The sequence below is a fragment of the Sinocyclocheilus grahami genome, unplaced genomic scaffold, assembly GCF_001515645.1.
Source record: "Sinocyclocheilus grahami isolate Dianchi unplaced genomic scaffold, SAMN03320097.WGS_v1.1 scaffold1129.1, whole genome shotgun sequence".
In the NCBI taxonomy this organism is placed as follows: Eukaryota; Metazoa; Chordata; class Actinopteri; order Cypriniformes; family Cyprinidae; genus Sinocyclocheilus; species Sinocyclocheilus grahami.
Genome location: NW_015506308.1, coordinates 118,709 through 134,898, shown reverse-complemented (window position 1 = coordinate 134,898; position 16,190 = coordinate 118,709). Strand labels below are relative to the sequence as shown.

The 16,190-nt window shown below is 37.6% G+C and overlaps 2 protein-coding genes across 2 annotated transcripts in view; both read left to right on the top strand.

The window, feature by feature from the left end:
- Positions 1-107, top strand: part of plod3 (procollagen-lysine, 2-oxoglutarate 5-dioxygenase 3) — a 45,712-nt gene extending 45,605 nt beyond the window's left edge. Inside the window, exon 13 of the mRNA XM_016252727.1 lies at positions 93-107. Within this exon, the coding sequence (XP_016108213.1) occupies positions 93-107 (15 nt within the window). The remainder of the gene's footprint in view (positions 1-92) is intronic.
- Positions 108-4,019: 3,912 nt separating this feature from the next.
- The window catches only part of LOC107567116 (alpha-2,8-sialyltransferase 8F-like), a 59,727-nt gene continuing 47,556 nt past the window's right edge, over positions 4,020-16,190 (top strand). The window contains exons 1-4 of the mRNA XM_016252736.1: positions 4,020-4,180; positions 6,663-6,743; positions 7,786-7,872; positions 8,307-8,451. Of these exons, the coding sequence (XP_016108222.1) occupies positions 4,074-4,180; positions 6,663-6,743; positions 7,786-7,872; positions 8,307-8,451 (420 nt within the window). The 5' untranslated portion in view covers positions 4,020-4,073. The remainder of the gene's footprint in view (positions 4,181-6,662; positions 6,744-7,785; positions 7,873-8,306; positions 8,452-16,190) is intronic.

The window sequence follows — 16,190 nt, the reverse complement described above, 5'->3', positions numbered from 1 at the left end:
ATCCCAATTTCTTCCGTCACGACGTGACGTCTCCGTTCCCTCCTTCAGGGAACGAGGGTTACATACGTAACCGAGACGATTTTCTATGTCAGGCTTTACGGAGTTAAACTGGAGTGTGTGTGGTTGTGTGTGTGCGTGTTTCAGCCCTGTCCAGACGTCTACTGGTTTCCAGCGTTCTCTGAGAGAATGTGTGATGAGCTTGTGGAGACCATGGAGGATTTCGGTGGATGGTCTGGAGGAAGACACAACGTTAGTGACCTCAGCGCGTGTGTGTCTGTGTGTGTCTGTTTGTGTCTGTGTGTGTCTGTGTGTCTGTGTGTCTGTCTGTCTTTGTCTGCGTGTCTGCGTGTCTGCGTGTCTGCGTGTCTGTGTGTCTGCGTGTCCGTGTCCGTGTCCGTGTCCATGTCCGTGTGTGTGTCTGTCTGTGTCTGTGTGTGTCTGTGTCTCTGTGTGTCTGTGTCTCTGTGTGTCTGTGTGTCTGTCTGTCTTTGTCTGCGTGTCTGTGTGTCTGCGTGTCCGTGTCCGTGTCCGTGTCCGTGTGTGTGTCTGTCTGTGTCTGTGTGTGTGTGTAAAGCCGTAGCTCATGTGTGTTTACAGTTTAACAGATATTCACATAGACAACAGCTGTTTTACATTATAATGATATGAAATGCAGCCTTGGTGAGCAGAAAATATATTTTAAATATTAAATCCTATTAATCCCAAACTATTGAGTACTAATGTAGTATTAAAATAATTGAGCGGCGTGTGTGTGTGTGTGTGTCTGCCTCTGTGTGTGTGTGTGTGTGTGTGTGTGTGTGTGTGTGTGTGTGTGTGTGTGTGTGTGTGTGTTACAGGCTCAGGCTGTGATGAATTTTGTGGTTCGTTATCGTCCTGACGAGCAGCCGTCGCTCCGTCCGCATCACGATTCCTCCACATTCACCATTAACATCGCGCTCAACAGAAAAAACATTGATTATGAGGTAAATAGACTTTCCGTTGTGTTATTTAGAGTGTTTCTACCCATAAACACATAATACACTCGTCTCTGTGTGTGTGTGTGTGTGTGAGAGTGTAAAAAGTGTGTTGGAAACACTGTTGGAAACACAAATTGAGGACCAATTTGCACCTTATTGATGACCCGTGGCGTTAATATAGGCTACAGCATCTGTGCCAGCGCGTGATGTAATAAACTGCAGCTCGTTAATAAACTTTTTATTTAAATTTTTTTTTTTAATCCATTTTATACAATCCGCCTTCATTTAGCAAGTGCACTCACGCATAACAATTTTTCAAGTTCAACACTTTTTGTTCCATTCAGTTGTGGATGCTGCTGATTCACCTAGACCCGCGCGTGCGTGTGTGTGTGTGTGCGCGTGCGTGTGTGTGTGTGTGTATCTGTCTCTGTGTGTGTGTGTCTGTGTGTGAGAGTGTGAGAGTGTGTGTGTGTGCGCGCGTGCGTGTGTGTGTGTGTGCGCGTGCGTGTGTGTGTGTGTATCTCTCTGTGTGTGTGTGTGTGTGTCTGTGTGTTTGTGTTTGTGTTTGTCTGTGTCTGTGTGTGTTTGTCTGTGTGTGTGTTTTTTTCTGTGTGTGTGTGTGTCTCTCTGTGTGTGTGTGTCTCTGTCTGTGTGTGTGTGTCTCTGTCTCTGTGTGTGTGTGTCTCTCTGTGTGTGTTTTTGTCTCTGTGTGTGTCTCTGTATGTGCGTGTATGTGTCTCTGTCTCTGTGTGTGTGTGTGTGTGTGTCTGTGTCTCTGTCTCTGTCTCTGTCTCTGTCTCTCTGTGTGTGTATGTGTCTCTTTCTCTGTGTGTGTGTGTGTGTCTCTGTCTCTGTGTGTGTGTCTCTCTCTGTCTGTGTGTGTGTGTTTGTCTCTGTCTGTGTGTGTCTCTGTATGTATGTGTGTGTGTGTGTGTGTCACTGTCTCTGTGTGTGCGTGTATGTGTCTCTGTCTCTCTGTGTGTGTGTATGTGTGTGTGTGTGTGTCTCTATCTCTGTGTGTGTGTGTCTCTGTGTGTGTGTGTGTATCTGACTGTGTGTGTGTGTCTCTGTCTCTCTGTGTGTGTGTGTGTGTGTGTGTGTGTCTCTATCTCTGTGTGTGTGTGTCTCTGTGTGTGTGTGTGTATCTGTGTGTGTGTGTGTGTCTCTGTCTCTGTGTGTGTGTGTGTGTTCTCTGTATGTGTGTGTGTGTTTGTCTCTGTCTGTGTGTGTCTCTGTATGTGTGTGTGTGTGTGTGTGTCACTGTCTCTGTGTGTGTGTGTGTGTGTGCGTGCGTTTTTGTGACAAATGACAAATTTGTAACCAAAATTGAGCTAAACCTGACAAAATCTCCAAAAACCTTCTTTTGGGGACGTCCTCATTTGTAAAACTGGTATAAAAATAAAGCAAACAAAGTTTTTTTAAATTGTAAAAATGCAGAAAGTTTCCTGTAAGGGGTAGGGTTAGGTGTAGGGTTTGTGTAGGGCGATAGAAAATACAGTTTGCACAGTATGAAAACCATTACGCCTATAGAATGTCCACATTTAGATAGCTAAGTAAATGTGTGTGTGTGTGTGTGTGTGTGTGTGTGTGTGTGTGTATCAGGGCGGAGGCTGTCGGTTCCTGCGTTACGACTGTACGGTCGAGTCTCCCAGGAAGGGCTGGTCGTTCATGCATCCGGGCCGTCTGACACACTATCACGAGGGGCTTCCCGTCACTCGAGGAACACGATACATCATGGTGTCGTTCGTTGACCCTTGAAGCTCACGTGAACTCTGTCTGTCTGTCTGTGTGTGTGTTTGTTTCTCTGTAAATTAACAGACGAGATGTTACATATGAGCGGATCGGAAGAGTATTTTTACTTGACTTCATAGAATAATTGAATCACAGATGTTTTTTAAAGAGCTTTAGTCCTCAATTAGCTTTTGTACTTGAGCTTTGTACAAACCGCTTTAAGTTATTTGTTGCCTTTTGGAAATAAATATTGGAAACGGAAGCTGGTGTCATTCACTCTATTATTACTTTAAGTTCTAAAAGTAGATTCTTTATCATTTTTCCAGAATCATATGTAATTTAAAGCACAAATTGAGCAGTTAAATTATCATATGATAGCAATTGAATGAAATCACATTAATATGATGTGCATGATCAGTGAAGTTTAAATTTATCACTGCAGACACAAATAATGAACAATGTTGAATCACACAAAACTTATTTCCTCTTGTCATGAAATGTTAATGAGGTTTAGTGACTTTTCCCTCCTTAGGTAAACAGTGCTGCTTTTGCAAGGTAGGAAAACTCGTCAGATTTAATCGGGAATCCTTATGAAACTATTGACTGAGTGTCAGTTTTCACCTGACATTTGGAGCCAAATTACAGGAGGGTAAAAATGACTTTCTAATGCTCTTCTTGCGAAGGCCGGTGAGGAGACCATTACAATAGTCCACCCTGCTGGTGATAAAGGCATGAACAAGCTTCTCCAAGTCTTGACTGGAAACAAAACCTCTAATTCTTGCAATGTTTTTGAGATGATAGTATGCTGATTTAGTTACTGCTTTGACATGACTACTGAAACTAAGGTCTGTCTCCAGAATCACACCAAGATTCCTGACTTGATTTTTAGTTGTTAGACCCCTAGAGTCAAGGTATGCATTCACCTTGAGAACTTCATCTTTGTTTCCAAATGCAATGACTTCAGTTTTCTCCTTGTTTAACTGAAGAAAGTTCTGGCACATCCAACTGTTAATTCCATCAATGCATTGGCAGAGGGAGTCAATGGAGCTGTAGTCATTTGGAGATAAGGCTAAGTACATCTGGGTGTCATCAGCATAGCTGTGAAAGGCAATTTGTTTCTTTTTCAATATTTGACTTCGTAGGAGCATATACAGGCTAAACAAGAGCGGTGGAAGGATTGAGCCTTGTGGGACTCCGCATGTCACAGGTTAGTTGTTCTTCATTGGCGTCACACCAGACTGTTAGTCACTTAATGACATTTATGAGTAGTGATGAGTTTAATCAGAAGAGAGGGGCAGAGTTATTGACGTGTGTGCGTATGTGTATGTGTGTTTGTGTCATTTTTATGTTCTCCATCACAGACACACACACACACTCGCTCCAGTGATGGCATTGTCGTTTCTCCGGTGGATCTTTGGGCTCCTGATGCTCCTGGTCGTTTCTCACAGTGTGTGTGTGATATTTTATTACACAGCTGACACACACTCATCCAGGTGAGCACATGAACTCTTCAGCTTCTTCTCTGATCATCAGTCATATCATCCTGCGAGTCACTGCGATGTTTTCCTTCTGAAAATCAAAATGTAATTTAATAAGTGCTCTACTTTGAAGAAATAACTAAGCCTAAGATACAGAATTTAAGTGAATGCAGTATATTTACATTTTCCATGACTCTAATATTATAATAATGACCATTCTTCTTGTCATTGTGAACGACTGTGCAATTAAGAAACGCACAGTGTGTCGATTTAGATTTTTATCTCTTAATGTTTTCCTGAAGTATTTTGAAAACGCCTGGTATGATGAAACACAACTCTCTAATTACGTATTTCATTTTTCAAATGTATTTACAAAGTTGGTTTCAAACATCCAGTTCAAAACAGTCTTAAATCGCTTAAAATCATGTCCGCGCCGATTTTATTTAAATGTCAATAAGAACGTTTTTTTTTTCTTTTTCATTTTTGTGGATGTATAAAGTCACCTTTGGCGATTAATGGGAGATTTTATTAAGTGACTTTTTAGCAGCAGCCTCATAAATCTAGCAGCCACAACAGCGCTTTCTGTAAATGATAATATTGCAAAACGTTTTGTAAAGGAAAAATTACAAATAAAAATAAAAATCAAGGGTTAGGGTTCGGTAAAGAAAAACATAAAAAAGTATGAAAAGCACAAATAAATTTTACCTGAATTCATACAGGGGCTCTAGCAGAGGAACAACTCGAAAATGATTCACTAACCACAAACAAAGTCATGTTTCATGTACAGCACACTATTTGCATTTCCGACCACTACTTTAAATATGTGTTTATCTTTCCTACAGTCAGTGTGACTTCAGACATTCGTTTTGGACCGCTGTACATGACATGCCTCTTGTTAGTTTTTTGATGATTTTGATCTTGATTGCATCTGATGTCGTTCTGTAGTCAAATGTTGACTTTTTTCCTGCATGTCCTGCAGTGACGCACGCTTTTGAGTACTGCGGTCAAGCCAGAAGCCAGTAATCATGCACTTACTGAGAGCAGTCAAAATGCATGTAAAGAAGCTGTCATACCGACGTTTCCTTTATAATTAGCTTATTTTAACTTTTGTTTTTTTCATTTTTATTTTGTAAATACATTATTTTTGTACAAACTATTATAAATAATTTATTAATGTTTATAAATGTTAATATTAATGTTTTTTATTCATTGTTTTTTTTAATTGTTTGTGTGTGTGTGTGTGTGTGTGTGTATATAACAACAAAATGCGTCCTAGCACTTCCACTGTGTCCCATATTCCAACACTCATAAAAAGTGTCCCTTTATAGGTTAGCTCATTCTTTCAATTGATATGTCAATATGTTAAACGTGATGCAAAAGTGCTTATGCATTTAGATGCTTGGGGTGAGTTTGCCTTTAATTTGATCCAAAACTACACAGTAAAAATATATGAAAATTAATACAGTATTAGTCAGGGTAACTGTGAACAGGAATCTATTGAACGAACGAGCAAACCTGTAAAGGAAAGATTTTTATGAGTGTTTGAATATAGGACATAATGTAAAAGTGCTTATGCACTTAGATGCTTGGGGTGAATTTGCCTTTAATTTTCTCCAAAACCATAAAGTAAAAATATTAAAATAATTAATACAGTATTAGTCAGTGTCAATGTGAACAGGAATCAATTGAAAGAACGAGGAAACCTCTAAAGGAAATATTTCTATGAGGGTTTGAAAATGGGACGTGATGTAAAAGTGCTTATGCACTCAGATGCTTGCTGTGAATTTGCCTTTAATTTTCTCCAAAACTGACTTGTAAATTAATACAGTGATAGTCAGGCTCACTCTGAACACATATCAATTGAAAGAATGAGCTAACCTATAAAGAAACACTTTTTATGAGTGTTTGAATATGCAGAAATAATCAAAGTGCAACAATGGAGTTTGATGTTTTGGGTGATTTTGCTTTTAGTTTTCTCGTAAACTATACAGTAAAATGCCTTGAAAATAAATACAGTGATGGTCAGGGTCACTCTGAATACATATGAATTAAAAGAATGAGCTAACCTATAAAGGAACACTTTTTATGAGTGTTGGAATATGGGACACAGTGGAAGTGCTAGGATACATTTGGTTATATACACACACATATATACATACATACATACATACATATATATATATATATATATATACACACACACACAAACTTTAAACACACAGTCTTTTGAGTGTCATGTTCAACATCAATAAAATATAGCTTTGTTGTAATTTGCATATGGATATGTTCCTAAATCAATATTCATTCAAACAGTCCAGGAACTTCCTTCCGTAAAAAACCCCGCAGGCTTAAGCAGATGATTCATTCAGATTTAGGCTACTACACAGATTCTGTGATAACGAGGTGTGTGTGTGAGATAAAGACTGTCATCTAGCGAAGAAGAATCTGAACTAACTCTCTCTCTCTCTCTCTCTCTCTCTCTCTCTCTCTCTTTCAGAGAGGCGATGCCGGACACGCTTCAGCAGCTGCGCTGCGCTAAACTCAGACGCAAATTCTCCGTCATCACGTCCGTCAAAAGGTGCACGAGAATCAGAGCCCGGTCTCAAGAAAATGCGAATCAATAGCACGATTTTATTTTTGTATTTTGCGTGCTATTTATACGCAGAAACTGACTGGCGTGCATACGATACGCACGTGTTTGACATGCATATAATACGCGGTTTGTTGGCGTGCATATGATACATATGATATATGTATATGTGGCTCAGTGGGAGAGCATTGCGTTAGCAGCGCAAAAGGTCGAAGGGAACACACATACTGGTAAAAAATGTGTAGTCTGAATGCACCGTAAGTCGCTTTGGATAAAAGCGTCTGATAAATGCATTAATTATTATTATTATTATTAATTATACGCCTTTTGGCATAGACCGACATATAACACGCACCTACCCCTAATCCTGGCCAACATAAAAAAGCAACTCATACAGGTTTGGAACGACATGAGGATGCAGTCTGAATGCACCGTAAGTCGCTTTGGATAAAAGCGTCTGATAAATGCATTAATTATTATTATTATTAATTATACGCCTTTTGGCATAGACCGACATATAACACGCACCTACCCCTAATCCTGGCCAACATAAAAAAGCAACTCATACAGGTTTGGAACGACATGAGGGTGAGTAAATGATGACAGAATTTTCATTTTTGGGTGAATTATCCCTTTAACTGTGTATATTGCTCATACTCGCAAGTTTGGTTTTTTCAAGCCGCCTTTTTGCACTTAAGTTACTGGAAATCTTGACGTTTCAAACACTGTTATTACTTCATTACTTATTTCAGGCTGTTAACCTGTCTTGTCATGTGAAGTACTGTTATGACATATTTATAGCTGTGTTTGTGGGGTTTTACAGAGAGTTATGAATTGTCCTTGTATGGAAAAGAGCTGTGTGACAAGTCCAGAACTCACTTGAACCAAAATTATCCATGATTTTACTATACTAACATTGTTTAATTATGGTATATGTCGTAAAACTGTGGTTATACAAATTAAATCGTCTGAGGGAGAATACATGACAGAGTTCTTTTAAACGTTTCATGTCATTTCTATTTCAATACAGACTAAACATGGAGAGTTTCACCGAGGAACTCGATGATTTCTTAAAGTGTCCGCAGAAACCGAACACGACCGAGCAGGAGCTAAACAGGTGCGTGTGTGTCTTCATCTCCATTTACAGTTTTTTTTTCAGCTGCTTTCACACATTTTCAAAACTTTGCTTTTTATTTATTTTTTTAACTTTACACACAAATCCAAGAATTGCTCACAAAATGCAAAACGCCTCGCGTCTCTTGCAAAATGTAGCACTGCGTTCAAAAGCAAACACCTTTGCCATAATATTAATTCCTGTTTGGATTTGTGTGTGTTACGTAGAGAATTGTGTTTTGCAAAAAAGTGTTTTATGAAAATTATTTCTAAATAATTGTCTTTTAGTAGATTCATTCATTGCTCACATCCGTCATTGTAGTTCAGAGTGTCTCAAAGTTCAACACGAGTCATTTTATAATGTTTAATGTCATTATTATAGCCAAGGTTTATTGAGAGCTGAATGCTTGTGAAATGAGTCCTCTGTGTTTTTGGCAGAATGAAGCTGCAGTTATGCTGTAACGCCACAGGATCAATATTCCTCACCAAACGCAACACAGCCGTCAATCAGACCATCCCGTATGAGACGAGCACTAAAAGCACATACACAATGAATGCAGCCATTCACAACATGCTGCCTGAGGTGCGTGTGTGTGTGTTAAAATGTAGCTTTTTTGTCTTTGTTTGAATACTTCTATTAAGCAAGGATGTGTTAAATTGATAAAAAAGTGACAGTAGAGACTGATACTGTTAGAAAAGATTACATTCTGTTTTGAATAAATGCTGATCCTTGGAAAAGTATCACAGCTTCCCAAAATATATTAACTGTTTCCAACATTGATATTAAATCAGCATATTATAGTGATTTCTGAAGATCATGTGACACTGAAGACTGGAGTAATGATGCTGAAAATACAGCTGCTCATCACAAGAATCAGTTATATAAGTGTATTAAAAAACATTACAAATCTTACTGATCCCAAACTTTTGAATGACAGTATATATATATATATATATATAGAGTGTATATATAGTAGTTTGGTCTCGTTCTGTATCGTGTATCTTGTCAGTGTCTGCGCTTGCTTGGCCATTTGTTGTGGAGAAAATAAGGAAAGTGTGTTCAAGCGCCAGCAGAAAACAGTGTAGAGAAATAGTCTTCGAGAGAAGCAGTCTTTATCAGCGGAAGTTAAAAGCAGCTCGTAAGTGTATTTACTCGACTCATCGTTTCGCTTCTGTTTCAGTTTTTATAACCATTTCTTACTATGTGTCAGTAAGTTGTTGTTTTTTAGCACGTGTGTTTGGCAGTGTTATTTTTTAGGATTACTGATAAACTACTGTCGTTTGATTTGTATTATTTGTATTTGTTATTTATTTAAATTTTAGTTACATTATGTCTGAATTTATTATGTCTGTATAGGGCTTTTATTACGTTTTTCGTTTGATTTCATTTGAGTTATTTTAATACTTCTACACACTAAATGAAAATGAAATAATATATATATTGAATTTATAAATGTGTCGAGCATGTGCATGTTTACGGATTCTGGCCCTTTGAGACTGACCTGCAGGACAATCCCGTTCCGTATCATTACTACGACGCGTTGAGTCCGCACCGTTACATGCACCAAATGCCGGAGGAGTTTGTGCGGCTTCTGCAGCTCCACAGCCAGGGGGCGCTGACACTGCACCTGCGGCCCTGCTCCTCAAACACGTGCTTATAAAGTGTGCTGCTTGTGTCCGAAACCAAAGTGGACATTGAGTGCACTCCAGTAATGCACGGCAATATGTGAACAACTGGCTAGAAAATACCATGTGTGGGTCGCGCTGCGTATCGGCAGAAAATGGTGTTCACTGCTTCTGCCGAACTCAGTGTACGAATTTACTCGCTCAGGGACACGCTTAACTTGAAAAACGCTTAACGTGGTTTAATGCTTAAAAATGTGTATTTAAGGAACAAATTCAGTAAACACACTATTAACCCATTTGATTCAAAATTTTTCTCAGACATGAAAATATCAAAATGATGTGTTATTAACCCCTTGAAACAATCAATAATAATTTGCACTAAACATGTAAAACTGCACATATTTAATTGAGACCCTTTATTTTTTCCATATTTGCAGAAAATGCACTAAAACACTACTATGCCCTGTTTAATGGATATAAGCTGAAGGCTTTAACTTCCTCTTTGGATATTGTTCCCACACATTTTTTTTTTAATATATCTTTGACTGTTTTGGGACATGGATTTTAGAAATTGTAAATAAGAGTTCTTACTGGGTCTCTTCCAACCTTTTGTGAACATGCTTTGGTGAGGCCGGTCTTGAAAAAACCCAATCTGGACACAACTGGCTTATCTAATTTTAGACCTATCTCTAATGTACCGTTTATAGCAAAAGATTTTAGAGAAATCAGTATTATTGCAATTACAAAAATTTCTGGACACAAGCAGTATTTTTGAGACATTTCAGTCTGGTTTTAAGAAAGACCATAGTACTGAATCTGCCCTTTTAAGAGTACTAAATGACATTCTGTTATCGGTCAATTCAGTTATTCTAGTCCTATAGACCAATTTAGAGTAGACGTCACAGTTACGTCACTTGCAGCTGCGCGCGCACAGTGGTGGCAGAAAACACTGGGAGCAAGTGGAGGTAAATGGGTACAATCCATGGAATAAAAGAAAAAATATATTTTTGTGCCTTTTGATGTCAAAAGTCATTTTTATAGAATACTGTCGTCAAAGACGCCATTTGAAGCTAAACGCATCAGACTATGAATGAAAACTGTTATGGTTACTCTACTTTTAAAGCATAAATTGGATTTAAACAATAGGTCTACATAATATTCACATATGCTGTTCATAGGGGACGTATTGTATTAGCCCTACAGTTACAGCACAGAATACTATTTAAACCTTACTGTTAACATTTTTACATAACATTTATTTTATCTCACAATTCTGACTTTTGTTTCTTGCAAATGCAAGTTTATATCTCCTAATTCGGACTTTATAACTCGACTAAACTCAAAAATAGTGAGTTTGTCAAATCTGAGGGAAAAAAGCCAGAAGAGCCGAAGGGAAAAGAGAGAATGACGAGCTGTTTTTCCTTATTAGAACTGTGAGATATAATCTCGGAATTGCGAGAATAAAGTCAGAATTTTGAAATATAAAATCAAATTTACCTTTTTTTATTCTTTTATTCCATGGCCCCATAGACTGCCAGATAGGCTCCGCCCACAAAAACGCCATCCCTGTTTCGGATCTGTAAGACTATCGCACTCTCAAACGTCAATTTCGTTGAATAACAGTGCTTATCGCTGGGTGACAAGCTCTTGTAATATGCGGAGAACATTTTGAAAATGACATCTAATCAATATAATTTATAATCTTTTTAAACATAACTATTTTGTTCCCTATCAGTGAAATTCTCTAGCCGTAAAGGCTATCTCTCCCGGGTTTTCTGCAACCATGATGCGCGCGCATCCTGAATGTTTACAAACCGATAATTGGTCTATTAGATCTGAGTGCTGCATTTGATACAGTTGACCACACCATTCTTATTTCACGTCTTGAACAGTGTGTGGGCATCCGAGGCCATGTCCTAAGCTGGTTTAAATCCTTTCTGTATGACAGAACCTTTTCAGTAGGCATTGGTAATATTGTTTCTTCAGTTGCTCCTTTGACTTGTGGTGTTCCCCAAGGGTCCATTCTCACCCCAACCCTGTTTTGTATATGCTCCCACTAGGAAATATCCGTAGGAAGCACGGAGTGTCATTTCATGAATAAGGCTAATGTAAACCATAATTACCATAATATACCATAATGTAAACCATAATAGAAAAATTTGGGAGTCCTTTTAGATTCCTCCCTAAAATTTGCTAAACATATTAACACGGTAGTGAAGTCAAGTTTTTTTCAGTTAAAACTTCTCTCTAGAGTCAAGTCTTGGTTATCGTTTAAAGATCTTGAGAGAGTTACACATGCCCTTGTCTTGTCGCGTCTGGACTATCGTAATTCTTTATATGTTGGTCTACCCCAGTCTTCTGTATCACGACTCCTGATGGTTCAAAATGCTGCAGCCAGGTTTTTAACTGGGGCTCGCAAGCGAGAGCATATTACTCCGATCTTAAAGACTTTAAACTGGCTCCTAGTGTGTTATAAAATTGATTTCAAGATACTGGTATTTGTTTTTAAATCCCTAAATCATCTGGCACCCTCTTATCTGACTTATTAAAAGAAAAAAAGCCAATAAAATGTCTGAGATCTACAAAAAACTACTCTTTGTCTCAGCCTAGATCCCGATTAAAGGCAAGAGGTGATCGTGCATTTGCAATAGTTGGGCCGAAGCTATGGAATAACCTTCCTTTATCTGTGAAAACTTCTAATTCTGTTCATGAGTTTAAAACTAAATTGAAATCTTGTTTTCTTACTTTGGCTTTTTAAACTTTGTATCTTTTTTTTCTTCTTCTTATTGGCATTATCTTTTATCGTTGTTTTCTGTATATACAGCACTATGGTCAACTGCTGTTGTGTTTATTGGTGCTTAATAAATACATAAATGAATGAAACACCAGTCCGTAACATTTTTAGAGCTTTATAAATGAAACCCTTCTTTATGATTAAATGGGTTAATAAAGCATGTAATGTAGAGACAAGCACATATGAGCCATAACACGAACGCAACACATTTAATTACGCGTTAGGAAAATGCTTAACGTGGCTTTATGCTTTAAGACGGTGACCAAACTCAGTAAACACATTATTAATAAAGCATATAATGTGCAGATAAATCCAGAATAAGAACGCAACGTGTTTAATTATGCGTTAAGCATTTTCCTCCCAAGGCGCGTGCTTTAGTTTCCTCTCATAGACAATTGTAAGGAAAACGCTTAACGTGAAACTCAATAAACATTATTAATAAATCATATCATACATTTAGAGTGGCCTTTTATTGTGGCCAGCCTAAGGCACACCTGTGCAATAATCATGCTGTCTAATCAGCATCTTGATATGCCACACCTGTGAGGTGGATGGATTATCTCGGCAAAGGAGAAGTGCTCACTAACACAGATTTAGACAGATTTGTGAACAATATTTGAGAGAAATAGGCCTTTTGTGTACATAGAAAAAGTCTTAGATCTTTGAGTTCAGCTCATGAAAAATGGGGGCAAAAACAAAAGTGTTGCATTTATAATTTTGTTCAGTGTATGTACAGACAAACTTGAGTTTGGTCTTTTGAAAACACTGTTTTACTGCATTAGGCCACGCTAAGCCTTTTCCCTTTAACAGTTTTCTATGGGAGGAAAACATTTAACGCGTTTGTATTGAGTCCGTATTATGGCTCATATCTGCTTGTCTGTACATAGTATAATTTATTAACAATGTTTATTGAGTTTGGTCTTTTAAAAACACTGTTTTAAGACACGTTAAGCATTTTTCACGTTAAACGTTTTAGAATTTCCCCTCACTGGTTTCATTCACTTAGTGGACTAATGTATTAAATAAGGGTAGGCCTATATTTAGTGATTACAATTTGTGATTTTAGAAATCATTCATGAGTGCACAGACCGTAATAAATTGATTAAAATCTATTGATTCGCAATTCAGACCTTGGTTAGACGGAGCGTAACGTGGACGAAAACGAGGCTGTGAGGGACAGACCAGTATTTACAGTGCCACAATTTTCACAACTCACTTTTCAGAGCGGTTTCATTGAGTTTTTGTCTATTTAAATTTTTTCCGAAGGATGTTTTGTCAGCTGAATAATTCAATTCGTTGAATGCACTGTATTTCTGTCCCTCACTGTCTCATTTTCATTCCTGTAAAGAATTCAAAATGAGGCTATCCTAATTCTTGACTAAGGTATATAGCCTAAACATTTGATTATTTATATGTGTAAGTTAATTGTGTGCTTCAGGAACGCGGTTCATTGCCGTTTGCGAGATCCGTTCCACCCAACCCGATCTCTGGTCGATTAGTCGTTCATTTTAAGCATTAGTCGACTAATCGCACATTTATTAATAAACTATTTAAATCTTTATAATGAGCCTTTAATTGCCTACATAGCAAGAGCTCGGCAGAAATAGCCTAATGATTATGAATGTTTCAGAGAAAACAGTAAGGAGGCTACATTAGCATTTTAATAATTTATTGATAAACTAGTGCTGTCTTTGTTTTTGGCTGAAGAGATCAAGTCGGAGACAATGACTCGTCATCTCTTGTATTTTCATAGAGATTACATAATCTGAGAATATTTGTTTTCCATTGGAATTCGTACATCTGAAAGTAGACATTTCGCTCTCTGTAGATATGTTTTTCATATATGTAAGGCAGAGATAGGCTACACGAAGTTTCGCGTTCAAGTTCACAAAGACCGAGACGGCAGAAAGCGCATTTTGTTTTCATTATTTTACAAAAGCACAACATTTCGTTGTTATTCTGAGTGCACAAAAATAAACGTAGTCTTTACAGATTTGATAGATGTATTACGCTTATCTGTATGACCAGAAATGGAGTATTTGAGGAGCAAGTGAGTGCACCGGTGCCTCCATCTGTCCTGCAGTGAGCTACTGTTAAGCTTCCATGCTCTGCAGGCACTTGAATAGGGCACATTTCTCTAGGTTAATATTAGATTGAGCCCCAATCTAATTGAGCGGCAATGTAAAGTTGCTAATACTTATATATTTCAGTTGGTTGACAGCTGTTAATGCACAATTACCATTTTAGATCGACAAACTGTACTGTATAAGATTTCTATTCAAACTGAAAGCATAAATCTAGGCTAACGTTTTCAAAGCACAATGCAAAACTTTTCATTAACTGACGCTCTACAATCGGCAACGCTAAACCCAGAAGCGCATGTACTTACTTGCCAGCAACCCGTTAAAATAAAAGCTTGCTGATTTTAAGTTTGAAAATGAAAAATGAAAATAATTCAATTAAAAAAATAATAATTATGGTTCATTCATAGAATTTTATTTTTAAGTTTACGATAAAATAATTGTATTTGTATTTAATACTCCCTTTTTATTTTCAAATAAAATAGTATTATCACACTTTATTATTTAGTTTATTATTTTATTTTTAAAAAATCGACAAGTGCAATAATATTATCATTATTATTAAGTTATTTTTTATAGTAATATTTGATGGGTAACACCATGTGCCGCCGTGTGAGGACCAGTGTTGGGAGTAACGCATTACAAAAGTAATAATATTACAGTAGTATATTACTTTTTGCTGTAACGCAGTAATATAACGCATTACTAATCAAATTTGGGTAATATAATTACTCGTTACAATCTCAGTAACGCAAGTTACAACAACATATTTGAACTCAAAATTAAGTGGTGAATTTACCAACACTGCAAACCAGCACCAGAGAAAAAAATTCCGCAGGTAAAATAGTCTGTCTATTTCCTGTTGCTGGAATTAGATGCTTGAGATGACTGCAGAGACGGATTCTACATTTGTGAGATGGACACACTCCTGTTATTTTCAGTTCATCTGAGCAAAGGATAAGAATGCATAGTCAGGTGCAATGTGCGACACCAAACTCTCAACATGGAGAAATAGCCAGAGTAACACCTGGAAACACTGGACTGGTGCCACTAACAGTAAGCTATCGGAGAGAGCTGCGGGGTCGGAGAAGAGGAAAAAAGCGGCGGACGAGCACAGAATGAGTATGCAAAATATTTGTTTTAGCCTAATTAACAGATTAACAAAACGAAAGGAAGAGACTGAGAGAGAGGCTATGCTGCTGAGTTTGATTCATATGCGATTTGTCACGCAAGAACTGTCATTCTGACTGACAACCGGAGAACAGCAGATAGTAAATATAGCCTACTGTTAGAGTTATACTTAATTTTTCCACCCATGAACGAAAAACGTAAATTTAAGCTGAATTCTCGTTTTTCGGAAAAAAACAAAAAAAAAACGAAAAGGGAGCCGTTTTCAATTTTTTCCACTTTCAATATTAAATCAAAAAACGAATGATCGAATGATACACGGATTAAAAATAACAGTGTATTTTTTGTTGTTTGTTTCCGCTGTTCGATCGCGCCGGCGCCTCACGCACACACATACAACATTGCAAACGTTGCAGCCTGTTCATTATCAGAAAATAAAATAGTCAACCAAACATATAGATACACTGTTTAATTTAAATAGTGCGTAGCCTACTGTGTAGTGCAATCCGTGTCGATCAGCCTGAGCTCGGGCCAAACATTCCGAGGATGTTTTTTAAGTGCGTTAAATAAGCTTGGTTTACATAATAAATAATAGTTTAGCATTCAAATACATCGCAAATATGGACATATTTAATTGGATTAATGCCGAATGAGAGAGGTAGGCTGCGCGAGAACGCCGTTTGCTTTCAGTTT